Source organism: Papilio machaon, chromosome 7 (assembly GCF_912999745.1).
Source record: "Papilio machaon chromosome 7, ilPapMach1.1, whole genome shotgun sequence".
Lineage (NCBI taxonomy): Eukaryota > Metazoa > Arthropoda > Insecta > Lepidoptera > Papilionidae > Papilio > Papilio machaon.
This window is the reverse complement of record NC_059992.1, coordinates 5737503-5753089: the sequence shown is the minus strand read 5'-3', so window position 1 is coordinate 5753089 and position 15587 is coordinate 5737503. Positions and strand designations below refer to the sequence as shown.

Here is a 15587-nt window from a genome sequence, read left to right as displayed (position 1 = left end):
TATATAAATTAAAATTTTAAAGCGTAATCTTACAATATATAGCAATACTGGCTTACATTTATCTTGACCTTTAATATTTACATATCTAGTCATAGCCTTTAAGATCCTATTTTAATGGCCTTTGGGCAATTTTAGTGGCAAAAGAGAACTAAACCATTCAGTGCCAACTGGTGTCCAAATTTACGACTCAATCATTATTTTGTGCAATAAATCACTGGGGTATGAACAAAAAGTCTATATTGAAAGTCTTTTTGTATAACACAACATATACATTCAATAGATCAGGAACCAGACCTCAGAACTCAGTTATCAACTAAAAAAAACAAGTATACTCTTCAAGGGCCTAAGTTCACTATTTAAGGTCAAAGTAATAAAAAAATATAAATTCTATCCTTTCTTTGCGCCTTTATCTAATATTTTTCAATAAAAACAAATGAGACCTGAGATTTACAGGTTACATTTTTAAATTACTAAAACATAAAACAAGATATAAGGTACTAAGTAAATATTGAATTAAATAAATTCAAATTTTTACGCAAACACAATTATTTGATACGACTATATTCATCGTAGTAGCGTTTAATTTTAAATATTTCAAATTCTAGATGTTTCTTCTAGACTTACAATATTTTTAAATTTTGACTGACCAAAATTGTCTAGAATTTAAACTATGTAAAATTAAACGCGGTTTTAGTAAAATTAGTTTTATTTAAACATTGCTTATAAACTTGTATAATAAAGTGATAATACTTATTAATGCTTTTTGTGTCATCACTACTGTGCCAATATTAAACTAAATTTATATTTATACCTACTTTCATTCAATCAAAACATTTTAAAGCATACAATGTACCTATAAGTAGCGTCAAAGGGTTAAAGGATTGTTTATCAAAATGTAAAAATATTTTATAAATTACTATGATTTCAATTGTTTTTGAAAATGAAATGAAATAAAGTGGATTTATCTGTTATAATGGTGTATTCCAATTTTAAAGGTTCTCTATGCTACTTAAAATGTACCTTTTTCAATGTCTAAAATAGTCATAATACAATCAAAATGCCTTTAAATATAATTCAATGAACCTTACTTAAATACCCTATATTTTTACTACTAAAGGGCTTTAGTTAATACATATTTACCTTATATTAAATTCTATTACTAAGCCCACTGTTTTATAAAAATATATGTGTTTGTGAATAAATTAGTTGTGTTTTTGTATTTCAAAAGGCCCATTTATTTCCTTAATATTTTTATTAGGTACCATGTATTACATAACTAATAGACTTGAGATCACATTTACTACTCCCATTATAGTCAATTAAAAACAAAAACATCTCTTTCACATACACAAAGTTATAAATGTCATAATACATGTAACACAATTGAGTACCAAATTCTAAGTTACATTTATAAAACGGTGGGATATTATATAAAACTAAACATTTGATATAACCCTTTGTTACATTAATTTGTAAGGTTTTATCCTACAAACAACTTCAAAATATACACACATTTTTATAGTAATTATATTTACTGACAATCATAATATTATCATGCTAACATGATAGAAAAAAAGACATCACATAAAGACAAAATTTAAAAGTAAACCTACTTTTACAAATTTCTATTTACTAACCATATTTTTTCTCATCTTAAACTCCACATAAAATTACAAAGCTGCCAGAATGTTAAAAAACAATTGAAGAATAATCTAATGCTGTGATTGACACACTTGTGATAAAACAACCTATTTTAATTCTATAAAAGTGAACAATCACTTTGTACTAACATATATACTGGTATATTTTAATCATCATCTAATTCAATGATAATTGGTTCAACATTTTCAGTGGCTGCAGTATATTCATTCTTTAACTGAGTTAATAGTGTACACTTTGGTATTTTCAATTCGTCTGCTTCATCTAACAAAACTTTTAACTTTTGCACTCTGCCAATATCAGGGGCGGTTGGTAGTAACATTTTCTTTGTTTCCGACATCCATTTATCAAAACTGTTAACCCTAAAGTCAAGGGTTTGCAACATAATATGTAATTCATCCATGTCATACCTATAGTTAAGAGTTTTTTTATTCAATGGGCATTGGCATGCATCAGTGGCATGTTGCAGACAAGCCATGTGCTTACAGTCAGTACATAATACTGAGGACAGGAAACAAGTGGTCTTACAAATCTCACAAAGCCGCTCATCATCACCTAGCAACTCAAATGCTGTTCTCCGGACACTTTTCAAACCTTTGCTTGCAATCTTTGCTCTTAACCTACCTTCTTCTTCTGTCGCCCTAACTAACTCCTTCTGGGTCTCTAGAGCCGTTTCCAAGTCTAAACGATCACCTTCCAAAGCCATCTTACAAATAAGTTCATCATGAGAAAACACACAAAATCTTTTCAGGTTTTTGTAATGAATAATGCACTCTCTACCTATTTTAAGCCAATCAGGTGGGGCAAAGTTTACTGCTTCTGCAAAATTATAGCCTTGATTAAAACCAGCATGATATGCTCTGGGAAATGTAACTACAAATTCACCAGCCTGTTGATCAGTTCTATAAATAGGTACACCTGCTGCCATCAGAATGTTAGGATTCATTATGGTGACTAACTGGTGAAGTAAATCTGGCTGTGATTTGAAGAGTTCTGGGGCAGCAGCCTTCATTGCAGTCTCTAAAAGTTCAGCTCCACTTCCCGGAACACCATACCAAGTTTTTGCTTCACCCCAATGTAAGTAATTTATTGAATAACTCCAATGATCTTCATTATGCCAGCAAAATGCAGAAAAACACATGCCCACATACATCCAAGGAACTGTCATGCCTGAAATATCAGCATTAATAAATCTTAACACTGAACCCTCCAAAACAGGAAGATTATTTAAATTCCAGCCAGAATCTACATACTCTTGATCGCCAGGATAAAGATTTAATGAAGACTTTGTTGGGAAACCTGAACCGTGATCCATTGAATGAAGATCTGCACCATATTCTACTGTAACATCTTCTTCAACAGATGATATTATCCTCCAAAATTCTTTTTCAGCAACCGATGTTGGGACTAGATGGCCAGACATACCAAAGTAATCAGATTTAAATTTATCAGCCATCTCTCCAAATTGTTGAAGTGTGTATTCTCTTTCAGCTTGAGCAAATCCAAAAGCCTCTGCCGGCTTATGCACCTCTTCTGCAATGCAACATGGACAACGCCAGTCTCCATCAGGGACAGTATTTAAAGGTGGTTTCAAGCAGAAAGTGTGATAAGTATCAGAACACCCATTACATATTAACAAAAGATTATCAGTGTGGTCTTTTTGACAAATAGCACATACATAAATTGCCAATGGATCCAAATCATATCTGGGCCGTTTCCTTGATTTTGTTATATCAAATTCTTCATCATTAAGACCAGGCATTTTAGGGCCAGGTCCATAACAAGCTAGCCTTCTGAGTTCCCTATTACATTTAGCTTCCTCAGTTTCCAAAATACTTTTACTATCCACTTCAGTTTTGATATCTGAGCCAGTTTTAGTTTTTTTAATACTTGTATGGGGTATCATATCTTTACAATCTCCTTTATAACCCGTGATATTTTGTATTGAAATTTCTTTAAATGAATGATTCGAAGCATCGCCATCATCTTTTATTTCAGATTTAGTTTCAGTCTTTTTTACAGTCTTCAATATATCGGCTTTACTTTTTTCAAAAATGTCATAAGGAAGCAAAATCTTTTCATAATTAATTTTCAGAAAATTCATTGTGTTCGCATTTTGACTATACCCCATTGAGTTTGCAATCTTACGCCATTTTTTCGGAGTATTACAGTTTTCGAAACCACCTTCTTCGTCCACCCAAAACTTTAAACAATATAAATCTAAAGTCTTATTTTCAATCATAGGTATCTTTAAGGGAGAGCCCTGCAATTCCCAAAATTTTAAAATTTTTTCGAGAAATAACAATTTCAATCGCGTAATGGCTTCCAATTCATTTACTTTTTGTATTCGTGGTACAAATTTCAATTTGTCTACGTCTAGTGAAAAAGGTGGCTGCCATCGCGCTGGAGGCTTTATTTTACAAATTCCAGTTATTTCAGCAACAGGGCGAATTTTAGCGATATAGCCTAACGGATCCGCAAAATCTTCAAGCGTAGGCTCAAATACGGGTGCCTCGGGTGGCGGAGTAAAAGTAAACTCTGCACTTTTTTGCATCGCATTTTTTTGAATATTCTTACTATCCATTTCTATTGTTGATAATAGGAACTCAAAAATATATTTTCCTTCACGGTTTACCAACAATTATCATTTCACTATTAAAGAGTACGTGACTTCTCGCCATGTGTAAATGGCTCCTAAAAATTCGAACTCGGAGAATTGTTCACTTTATTATGTTGACACATATGGATTCTTTATAAACATAATATCCTCACCACTACTCCGAGACATAACTATAGTTAAGTATTTAATGATTTACGTTTAAACTTTAATTGAAATTGTTTGTGGTTCACAAATCACAAAGTGGTATTTTATAATAATAAACACTAATGTAGTTTCAAGATACACTCGCAAATCGCCATTGCAAGGCAAGATCGCAATTTAACTGTAGTAATCGTCCCGTCCCGGTAATGCATAAAAGAGCGAAAGCAACAGACACACAACACAACTACTACACCAAATGTCCAATGAATTCTATTGGTTCATTCTTCAATACCACTGCACATTGTAGATTGTAGTGTAAATGCTTCTACAGAACCCAGAGAAAAATTGTAACTGGCATGTTGGTAGCGCCAATCAATTAAATTACTTCCTTGGCCTGCCCGGCCATGCCCCAGCGCTTATTTTAAAGCCCACCACATTACGAATGTGAATGTATAAATAATTATTTTCATTTCAAATTATCATTCAATTTATTTTTTTAACATTTAACATTTTCATCGCTTTATTCACATAAAATATGACAGGCAAAGAAAAGGCAGATTGGCAGGCTATCTTGGCATTTCTTTTCAAGTTACGCCATCTATCACTTAAATTTTAAAAATACCAAAGAAGATAATAAGTATGCGTGGATAGGTGCGGCCCTCACGGTGCGGGTATACGGCATGTTGGATAGAACTTTAATGCGTTAAAAGATACAACATTCACCCAACAAATTTTAACACTTGTATTGATTATTGGAGATCATAATCATATGAACATTTATAAATACCCCCGAAAAATCTTAAGAGATTGTAACATAACGAACGCTCTTATTGATCATTTATTAATACCGCCCTTCGAGTATTTCATTAATCTGGACTCCTGGAGTCCGCTGAGACGGAAAGACCAAGACTGCCACTCTCTTTCGCGCCACAACGATTCTTTGGTAATCTCCTTTCAATTCTTACAAAACAAACTAAATAATACAGAAAAATATATTATCCTTATGTATTCTTCCTTCTTATTCATCCTAATGTAAAAGGCCAACAAAGATTGAGGACATTGCCTTTGGCTTTAATTATTCATTCCAGCCCTCTGGTCAGTCCATTGATTGCATAGAAACTGGTGCTTTTGATATTTTTTACTCGACTAACAGGACGGTAGACGACATTTTTCGCGGGTATGTTTGAGTTGCATATAGCGCATGTATCTTTATCGACATTGAGATTGGGGTATCATACGAAGGGTAGATACCTAGGGCATCTTTGTATTTGAATTGATAACTTTAATATCAATGTTTTCTCAAACTCACAAAATTTATTGAGAAAATCAACATAGACGACGCAATAAATAAATAACAATATTTTTTAACATGCCATGTAGACGAAGCGGATATGGATTTGCCTCAACCACTCCATCCACTGATCTCTACTTCTCTATAAATGGATAGGCCATAGCTTGGAGATGACAGCTTTTACTTCGTTCTGACTTGAATGGGAGTTGATCATGGTCAAAATGGGCACAAAATACCACTTTTGATAGCCTGTCTATTTATTCAGTCAGTTACTCCATCTCATGGTGCTCTACACTCTATGTAACTCAATAAAATTGACATTTGTCATTTACGTTCAAAATAACATAACCAAAAGTAAATCAAGTGCATTGGAATTTTTATAATTTTTAAATCTAATTACGATATAGCCAAGTTTTTACAATGCTTAAAGTTTTTCGGAAACCTTTCATAAATAACATACAATTCGATCAAATACGATTAGGTCACAGAGTCAGGGGTAAGGCACCAATATTTTGTAGAACAATAAAAGAACGTTTAGATGAAATGAATTATAAAGATGAATTGTACACAACACGAATAGATATAGGATTTCCGCGTGCAACGTAAGTATCCATATGATTTTAACTACATCTAATGTAAATGAACGAAATGTATTAACAGTGTATATTTTCAGTAATTCTGAAAAAACACAACTTGCGCGCTTAGAACATTTAAGAAAATTGAAAAGCGATAAAGAACTTGAGCATTTAGCTCGTAATCATAAGTTGGAAATTAATCTAACGGAAGCAAGGAAAGAATGGTTGCAAACTCTTGGACCGAACCATAAAAAACAGATAGCTGAACATTATGGAATTTATGAACATCTTTATGGAGAAGGCTATTTTATACCTTATGTTAATTTAGATATACATTATGAGCTGAAAAATGGTCTGAATCTTCCAGTTTATACGGGTAATGTTATAAAACCAGCTGAGGCAGGAGAACAACCTTCAGTTGCATATGAATCAGACGATAATTCACTGTGGACACTTGTTTTGACAAGTCTAGATGGACATTTAACAGAGAATGACAAAGAGTATGTCCATTGGTTAGTGGCAAATATTCCTAGTAACAATATAGAAAGAGGTGATACCATCATAGAGTACCTTCGTCCATTCCCACTGAAAGGAACAGGATATCATAGATATGTGTTTGTTTTGTATAAACAATCTGAAAAAATTTCATATGATCTTAAAAATGGTAAGAAACATTACAAGTAAATTGAATCGGAAAACTTCAGATAAATCATTATTTCAAAAAGAATTATGCATGTTTCCATGACAAAGTGTTTTTCTTATAGGATTTGCAAATAAAGTGTTTCTTCTATTCTTTTAATGTTTTAAAAGTTTCAGTGTGTTAGTCTCCCATTATTTTACGTTGAACCGTTGTGTTAAAACTTATTACCGAAAAATTCTATTTGATGTATTATTATGACAAATGTTTAATTACAGTTACATCATCATCACCCCTTGAAGACAGAACTTTTGTGACAAGGGAATGGTATCAAAAGCATCAAGATAGCATAACACCATCTGGGTTAGCTTTTTACCAGTCCGATTGGGATCACACTGTCAAAGACTTCTTTCACAATGTGCTGAATAGAAAGGAGCCAGGTATTTATATTTTAACCATTCATTAGATTTTTTATATCTTTGACTAAAAATTTCTGTTATGCATCACCAACTGCTTTTAAATGCCGCCCATTTGCAATATGCCTAGGCAAATTGCATATTGTATGAATTTATTCACAAAGTGCTGTATTATGTTTCGACACTATACACATCCACATTAAAACAATATATCTTTTTTTTTGTTTATTTGGTTTTTTTTTTTGATTGGTACATGTAACCTTTTATCAAATTTTCACAAGTATGATATAAAATGTATATTTATTTCAGTTTACGAGTATGATTTTCCACCACCTTACATAAGGCCACAAGAATGGTTCCCTCTTCGAAAGCCTTTCAACCTTTACATGGATAAGTACAGAGATCCTAAACAAATAAAGAAGGAATATCTGCTACGAAAACTTAAAAATGAAGATCCGTTCAAGGCACCACCACCTCCATTAAAATTCCCCAATGCTCATTCATTACCACAAAGCATGCCATCTTGGCTCAAATTACATGAAAAGAAAATAAGACTAGGTTGGGGCAGAATAAATGATGTTTAATATATTTATTTGAATAAAAAGTAGGTTTTCAAGTAATGCTTGTTTTTCTACACCCAATATTTTGATAATACTTCAAAAATGCATGGTCTCATCATCAGTAAAGCGGCGTAGCACCGACCATGTGGCATCTTGAAAGAGAGGACTATATCCTCGGTAAATTAATAAGAATGGTAAATGATAAAAAGAAAACGCCATAACATTTTAAATAATTTTATTAACTGTTAAAAATAAAATTTATAAGTATGATCAGCCAGTACATAAATGTATCATTTCTAAACAAAATTGTTTAATGACTAAAATTTAAACGAAAGTTAGTTCAAAAAATTACAACTAAAAAGTGTTAATCAATTCTTAATTAAGTGACATCAAAAATTCTTCAGCCTTTTTGGTAAAGGTAAATAATTATTGCTTTTAATTAATTCATAAACAGGCATTTACAAAATTTTTACATATAACAAACCTGATTAATGACAGATAATTAATAAATTTATCTATCCCACTGGACAAGAAAAAGTAATTTCGAGATGCCATGCCTGATGTGACTGCGAGTTGCCACTGTCTACACTTGTAAAGAAACATGCTGGCTCATTTTTCAAAAACAATTATGTTTCACCAATGACAAAACCAAGGTAAAATAAAATGCCTGTCTATATATAGATTAAAATCATAAAACAATTATTTAAATTGCACACTAAGCTTTTAATATGGCTAAAAGAACATTTTCTTCTACTAGTAGTAGTAGTGTTTTTGGACGAAAATTATATTTTTTATTCACAGCACTGATTAAATCATAATATTTATTTCGCAAATCAAAAATGTAGGAACTGTGATGATCATATATTATTTAATTAACATGCAATATTAAATATAAAGGCGTAATTTTTTTCTCTATTTTATGTATGTTTTTATACTTTAATATGACAAATGAGCACATTTTAGGCACCATTCCCTCCACCGACCTCATTTCAAATAAATGCATATTAAGAGCACTCCTTAATTTATATGTAATATATATTTTCATAACTGGTAATAGTGAATAGCTAATCTAAAAGAAATAGTAAAAATGATTATTCTCGTTAATTTTAACTTTAATCTTCGAGCAGTCAGTTCAGTCAAGACCAACATCATCATCACTCGGTCCTTTTCCAAAACCTGGAAGAAAAAAAAAAGGGTAATTTCTATTCAATATTGCACCTTACAATACAAAAGATAAAATATTTTATCAAAAAACGAAGAAAACTTCCATTTATGACACATCTTATCCTCTTTCTGAATGTCCTCTCCTCTGTGTATTTAAGCTAAGCAATGCATCAACAATGTTGGAGATGCCCTCACTTGAAGATATCAATTAACAAACAGTGATTTTAATTGTCGTAGCACAAATGTGAAGATGATTATCTCTTTTTTTCTAAGATAATGAAAAGGATGGCAATATTGTTACACAGGTCCAATCAAAAACACAAACCATACGTTTGTGTACAATTTACGCTAAAACTAACTTCAAAATTTTTTCTGGTAAAACTCTTTTTTTCAATAACAAAATAACAATATTGGCTATACACTTTATAATATTTCACTGACAATTTTCACAAAATAACTAAAAAAGAAAACTAACAATATGGACGCCATGTATGGAATTTGATATACCTCTGTTTTCTTAATATAGGCTTTTGGAACTAAATGAAGGATACTAACCTGCACCACCACCAAAAGGCATGGAACCACCTTTGCCAAGTTTAGCCTGCAATTTTTGAATGGCCGCAGCAATCTTTGGGTTACTCTGGTATTTGACGAAGTTGGCTGGATTTGTGGACAAGTCCTGGAATGCCGCCATCACTTCGGGATCCTGGAAATATTATTTTTGTTAGTTTTGAGTTTGAACATTTAATATTGACTATTTTAATATTTTTTGGCGGCTTTAGGTTATTTGTGCAATGCACAGTGCCCTGCCCCCGGATCCCTTTATGCTCCGGTATACCTAAAATTGTGGTTTGCGCAGCGATTCTTGCCATGTTCCGAGCCGCCAAGATATTTGAAAACCATAATATGAGAATTCTCTAAGGGATCCTACATAATAATTAAATGACATTGACTGCCGCACAGTTAAGTGCAGACTTTGCATGCAAAATCTACTTTGGAAAATATTTTAAAAATTAAAATGGATACATATTTTGTACGTTATGGTTATTTAAGGTGTTCACTCACATATTTGTTAGTTTATTTATGTAGACAATATTACTGTGTGTGCTTTAAATATTGCTTTATTGCAACACAAACCTGAGTTTACAATTATGTATATAAAATGATAATAGAAAAAAAATAGAAAAATCGTAATTCAACCTGGAATGCAGTTATAATTTCGGGATCCATCAAAAGGCTGCCTAAGTCGTTAGCTGCGAAGCCCTGTGGGAAAGGTCCGGCTCCGGGCATGCCACCTGGCATGCCACCCGGCATACCACCTGGCATGCCCCCGGCTGGGGTGGATTGCGCGTTAGCCTGTGCCTGCGCCTTTGCTGCCTGGGACCTGGCCTCTTGGGCTTTATGAAGTCTACGCAACTTCTCACGGTGCTGTAAAATTTTAAAGTAAATTAACATAATATGTATGGTGAAAAGGTAGAGCTAATAGCAATTAACGGAATTCGTGGAATAAGCGTATTTTGCTTGTTGAGATTTCGAGTCAGGTAGATTTCGAAATTATAAATAATTAAAGAACTGAAAATGTTATTTAATATTTACTAATTTTGAACCTTAGCACATCATGTTTTGTACCGTTTTGCTACATTGTTATTAAATTAAGTACAAAGAAAAAGAAACATAATTCATAAACATTACTTCATTACACATTTTAAAATTATTGCAATGTACTTATTTCGTATTTATATCACATCTAAATTTACTTTACTCTAATAACAAAATTAATTTGTGTACTAATTTAGTTTTCACCTCTTTCTCCTCCTTTTTACGCTGAACGCTCAGTTTGTGTTGACGAAGTTTTTCAGCGTTAGGCTTAACATCGTTCAACCATTCATTGGTTTGATCATCGTAATCAATCTTAAGAGATTCACACAGATCATGGGATGCTTCTTCAAATTTGCCAAGCAATCTGGTAAAAAAATATTAATTTGAATATGAACATAATGTACATTTAATCTATACCTATGCAGATAAATAAAATGTAATATAAAATATATGTTTTTTCCTATTTAAGTGCACATTATACGACTAATAATGGTGGAAACCAATCTTAAAAATTTTATGCCTTGCTTTTATTTAGACATTACACTTTGTATGAATTAAATAAGAGATCAGTTTGTACCTGTAAGCACGTCCCCTGAATTTGTAAGCAGCAGCACTGTCACAATTCAATTCCAGAGCTCGGGTACAGTCCTTGATACAAGCATTCGGCTTGTTCAGTTTTAAATATACCTACAAATATTATATAAAACATAATATAATAAGGACACACAGTATCTTAGATTAAGATCATAAAATGTAAACAGTAATTATAAAGTTAACAGTGGTAGGTACCACAATATTTATTTGGTGTGTTTGTATGTTTGTTTTACCAGTGAAGAAAATATTTCCACTTTACTGACCTGTCCTCTCTTAGCAAACAATAAAGCGCTTTGTGGATTAAGTTGAATGGCTTCAGTGTACAACTTGATAGCTTCTTCAAACTGTTGATCAGAGAAGGCTCGCATAGCTTCTGAACGCTTCTCGTCAGATTTGTCACGATCTTCATCAGATGGTTCTTTATTAGAGTCACCCATTAATTGGTCATCACCAATTGAATCGCCTTCTACTACACCTGTGTTGTGTTAAAAAGTGATTAAGGTAATTATTTTTTTTATATGTAAATATTTCTGATCATTTACTTTGTAGTCTATCTAGAATTAATGTATATTTTAGAAATAATATATAGAACTATTAATATATACCATCCATGTCAAGTTCCACATCTGATTCCTGCTCAGATTCTTCTTCTGTTGAGGACTGGGCTTTTTCACCTGTCTCATTTTGACTCCTACAATATAATTATATTATCAATAAATGATGTAAAGCTCTATGAAACCAAAACACTGTGATAACATTAATAGTATTGTTATGCATAGCAGTATTGTTATCAAATGTTTATTTAAGTCCTTTTCTTAAGATTAATGGGCAAATAATTGTAATTATAGTGATTTATATAAACAATGTCGCTTATAATAGATTATTCTTATAAATATTTAACATTATCAGGATTAGAAAATTACAAAAACGAAACAACATACCCATCTCCGGAAGGAGTAAAATGCTTGGTGCCGAAAGTAGCCGTTGGAATCGTAACTCCAAGCGATACAAGGTATTCTTTGAAAAAGGATAGCCTCGGATGATGTAGTATTTGTGGTTGAGTTTTACATAACTCAATAAACGCTTGCAACTGCATTAATTGCTCATCATTGAAAGGGCAACTCATCTTCAGTCCGAGTCCTACCGGTAAAAGTGACAATCAATATTATTCCAAACACATACAATACAAGATTACAATGTAGTTCCTTGGGAGTTTCTAAAACAATATAATTTTACACTATATTTGCAATAAAAATTCTTACTTGTGAAAGCTGGCGAAAACAAACTGAATTAAATTTTTTCTTGAATATTCTCTTCTGGCGTCCTATATCGATGTCGTTTTAAAAAGTATTGCCAGTAGCGTAAACAGAATTAACTACAAAAATAAACTTTTACCTCGAGTGGGAAAGTTGATTTTTTGTAAATAATTAGTCGTGACCCACGATATAATGTCCTTTAATATTGCAACATTTTCCATCTACGTCAATATGTCCAACGAACTAATGTTTAATAATTAAATCCAGTATATAAGTAATTAAATTCTCTTCTACTGGCCTTAAGTATTTTCTATATAAGTAACGCAGTAAACTCAAAAATTGCACAGCGATTAAAATAAAATACGTTGACAATTCGACTAGAATAAACAATATTAATATTAATTTTTATTATCATGGGAAAGCGAAAAGCTATAACCTAACTACAGTCAAACATTTCCATTTCCAATGCGTCCCTTTCCCCAACAAATCCACTTCCCCTCCCCATTCTTTCCTTCTAATTAAAGGGTGGAAGGGAAAGAAGACTAAAATTAAGCCCCCGGAACCCGCACTCATCAGATGAAACGCCGAATTGTTTCCACTTGACTCCTATCTTCTATGTTGCAAATTTTTGCAAATTTCTGCAAATTTTCGTGTTAGGCCCTGAACCGGTGTGAGAAGCGTTGACGTTATGTCTTGGTAAAGTGTTGCGGCAATGGAAACTTGTGGTAGTGCTATTTGTATAGAAAATAAAATCATGTTTCTAATGCCACAATACCATAGACAAAAGTCTATAAATATTTTTATAGGTTTAACAAATTATAAAAGGTCGAATTGGGAAAGTGATGAATAAAGTTTATGATGCGGAAATGAGGAATGGAGTCGGCGACAGATATAGGTACTTTTTTATACGACCGTTTATCGACCAGTTTAGTAGCTTACTAAAGAAGGGTTGGTTGAATTAAATCACATACGTGTATATGCGTTGATGTCAAAAAGTCGAGGGAAGTGAGTTAGCAGCGTGTGAAATTGAAAATCACAATATCCGTTCGTTCCTTCAAGTGATACAGGTGGTGTTTTTTACCTTGAACACTTGAAATTTTGATGCTTATGTTTTATACTTTTACCTCATATAAATGAAAAAAAAAATATCATACGTATGTATCGTATGAGAACTTAATTTGATACAATATTTCAATTTCATTTTTTTTAAAGATGAAGCTACTCCCTGATTATCCTATTTCCTTAAACTTTTAATATCCTCTGCTATTTGAGACAGCCGTTTTATTGTTTGAAGTGAATTTATCTCACTCCTTTATAATATTCTGGACGCAATAAAGTAGTTGCTATTTCCATATCTGATTTATAGGTTAGCGGAGGAGAAATAACAGAGACCTTATGTATATATACTGTACATACATAATACTGCGAAAATAGGATTCAATACAAGTGACGTCACAATCTTACAAAAACGTAGTTAAGTGTTTTTGCTTACAACAGGACAAAGGAAATAGAGTTTAACAAATCTATAATCAGTTCAAATACGATCAACAAATGCACAAGTATTTGACCTTTGATTGTACAAAAGGTGGAGACAGACGTTAAGGGGTAAAAAGGTGGAGTGCAAACGAAAAGGGTACGTCGAGAAAATTGTGTAACAGCGCTCTCAAAGGTATTCTTCCCCTTTTCGTCTATATCAATTCTGAACGAATTTCTCTCTGTTAGGCCAAAATTGAGTTGTAATAAGTTTCGCATTGCTTTTGCAAAGGTAATATATATATTTTCACAGGGAAACTAAACTTTTGATTCTCTTTTAAAATGAAAAGGAAGAAAAAAATGTGTTATGTAAACTCTGCTACAACATACTATTAGACTTTGATACGAGTATTATTAGTGCATATTAAATTTAAGTACATAAGTATCTAAAGTAAGCAGCTGATAAAATGCTAATTAAAAAACTACGCAACGAAGAATATAATTTAACTTATTGAATACGTGAGTTGAATACAAGTGTTCTTTCAAACATTTAATTTATTAATTTTTTAATCAAAAAGCATACAGAATAAAACGCCAAGTCAAAAAAATTAAATTACCTTTTTGACATTTTATGAGCCTACAGGGCCGGATACTAATGTATTTTATAGGTAATTATTTCCTACTACAACTTCAGCATGCTAATTTGTTTAATTAACCGATATAATATTTCCCGTTTATAATTTTTTACATGTTACATAATTTTTATTAATATAGCATCCAGTAGTAAACCGTAGACTGGAAACCATGTTTACATATTAAATAGTCTAAATTCTACATCTTACTAATATTATAAATGCGAACGTTTTGATGGATGGATGTTTGTTTGAAGGTATATCCGAAACGGCTCAACGGAACTTGATGAAATTTGGCATAGATTTAGAGCATAGTCTGGAAAAACACATAGGCTTATTAATAAAGTTTTTTTTTTAATAACGCACAGACGGAGCCGCGGTCAATAGCTAGTATAATATAACAAATGTTTTATGTATTAAACATTCTTTGTAAATCTTTATTCATCTCTGGAGAAGAGATGGATCGCCGGATTTCCTTACGCCGGCACTCCATAAAGTTTCTCCCTTTAATAAATCTTTGTATAAAGTTACACCGAGTTTAGATCTTGGTAAACACAATTAAAATGAATCTCGCATGAGGACGGGCCTTTTAGGGATTAAGGGTTTTCTTCGATAAATCTGTCTTTATGCGGTACATTTCAAAGTATTTTTTAATATGAAAGATACGCTGAAATCTACTTTAGTACGTAGGTATTGTGGTAGGTAATATTTGTATCATTGCACAGCCCGGCTTAGGCGTGCGTAAACGCATTTCCTGACTCTTAAGGTTCTGTGTCGGGCTCTATTTTACATTTAATTACTAAGGTATTAAATTAATTCAATGCTTCGATAACTTTAAACATTTTGCGACACAATACTGTAATTACAAAATAATCCTTTTATGGGTTTTACGTTAGATATAGGGTTTCAATTCATAAACGTTGAAGATAATCAATGGACTTCAATAGGGAGGATATGCTATTTAAGAACA

At 32.3% G+C, this 15587-nt stretch overlaps 3 protein-coding genes across 3 annotated transcripts; 1 reads left to right on the top strand and 2 right to left on the bottom strand.

Annotated features, from left to right (window-relative positions):
* Positions 1-1671: 1671 nt before the first annotated feature.
* Positions 1672-4844, bottom strand: LOC106714790 (lysine-specific demethylase lid). The gene has a single exon (XM_014507898.2). It carries the CDS (start codon positions 4241-4243, stop codon positions 1808-1810), a length of 2436 nt encoding a protein of 811 aa, XP_014363384.2. The 5' UTR covers positions 4244-4844; the 3' UTR covers positions 1672-1807.
* Positions 4845-6017: 1173 nt separating this feature from the next.
* LOC106714855 (39S ribosomal protein L38, mitochondrial) lies at positions 6018-7949 on the top strand. Its single transcript, XM_014507973.2, has 4 exons — positions 6018-6313; positions 6385-6950; positions 7202-7363; positions 7649-7949. Exons 1-4 carry the CDS (start codon positions 6132-6134, stop codon positions 7921-7923), a joined length of 1185 nt encoding a protein of 394 aa, XP_014363459.2. The 5' UTR covers positions 6018-6131; the 3' UTR covers positions 7924-7949.
* A 1649-nt stretch (positions 7950-9598) lies between these two features.
* LOC106714814 (hsc70-interacting protein) lies at positions 9599-12619 on the bottom strand. Its single transcript, XM_045678690.1, has 8 exons — positions 12519-12619; positions 12198-12396; positions 11862-11947; positions 11520-11731; positions 11240-11349; positions 10867-11026; positions 10264-10491; positions 9599-9769 (listed from the first exon to the last, which is right to left on the bottom strand). Exons 2-8 carry the CDS (start codon positions 12380-12382, stop codon positions 9614-9616), a joined length of 1137 nt encoding a protein of 378 aa, XP_045534646.1. The 5' UTR covers positions 12383-12396; positions 12519-12619; the 3' UTR covers positions 9599-9613.
* Between the last annotated feature and the right edge of the window lie 2968 nt (positions 12620-15587).

Bases quoted from the DNA above. Each gene is read 5' to 3' on its own strand.
- LOC106714790 (XM_014507898.2), bottom strand. From the start codon at position 4,243: ATGGATAGTAAGAATATTCAAAAAAATGCGATGCAAAAAAGTGCAGAG.
- LOC106714855 (XM_014507973.2), top strand. From the start codon at position 6,132: ATGCTTAAAGTTTTTCGGAAACCTTTCATAAATAACATACAATTCGAT. The intron at 6,951-7,201 runs GTAAGAAACATT...GTTTAATTACAG, and splicing joins TTCATATGATCTTAAAAATG to TTACATCATCATCACCCCTT. The intron at 7,364-7,648 runs GTATTTATATTT...TATTTATTTCAG, and splicing joins GCTGAATAGAAAGGAGCCAG to TTTACGAGTATGATTTTCCA.
- LOC106714814 (XM_045678690.1), bottom strand. From the start codon at position 12,382: ATGAGTTGCCCTTTCAATGATGAGCAATTAATGCAGTTGCAAGCGTTT. The intron at 11,350-11,519 runs GTCAGTAAAGTG...TAATATTTGTAG, and splicing joins TGTTTGCTAAGAGAGGACAG to GTATATTTAAAACTGAACAA. The intron at 9,770-10,263 runs GTTGAATTACGA...TAATATTTCCAG, and splicing joins AAATTATAACTGCATTCCAG to GATCCCGAAGTGATGGCGGC.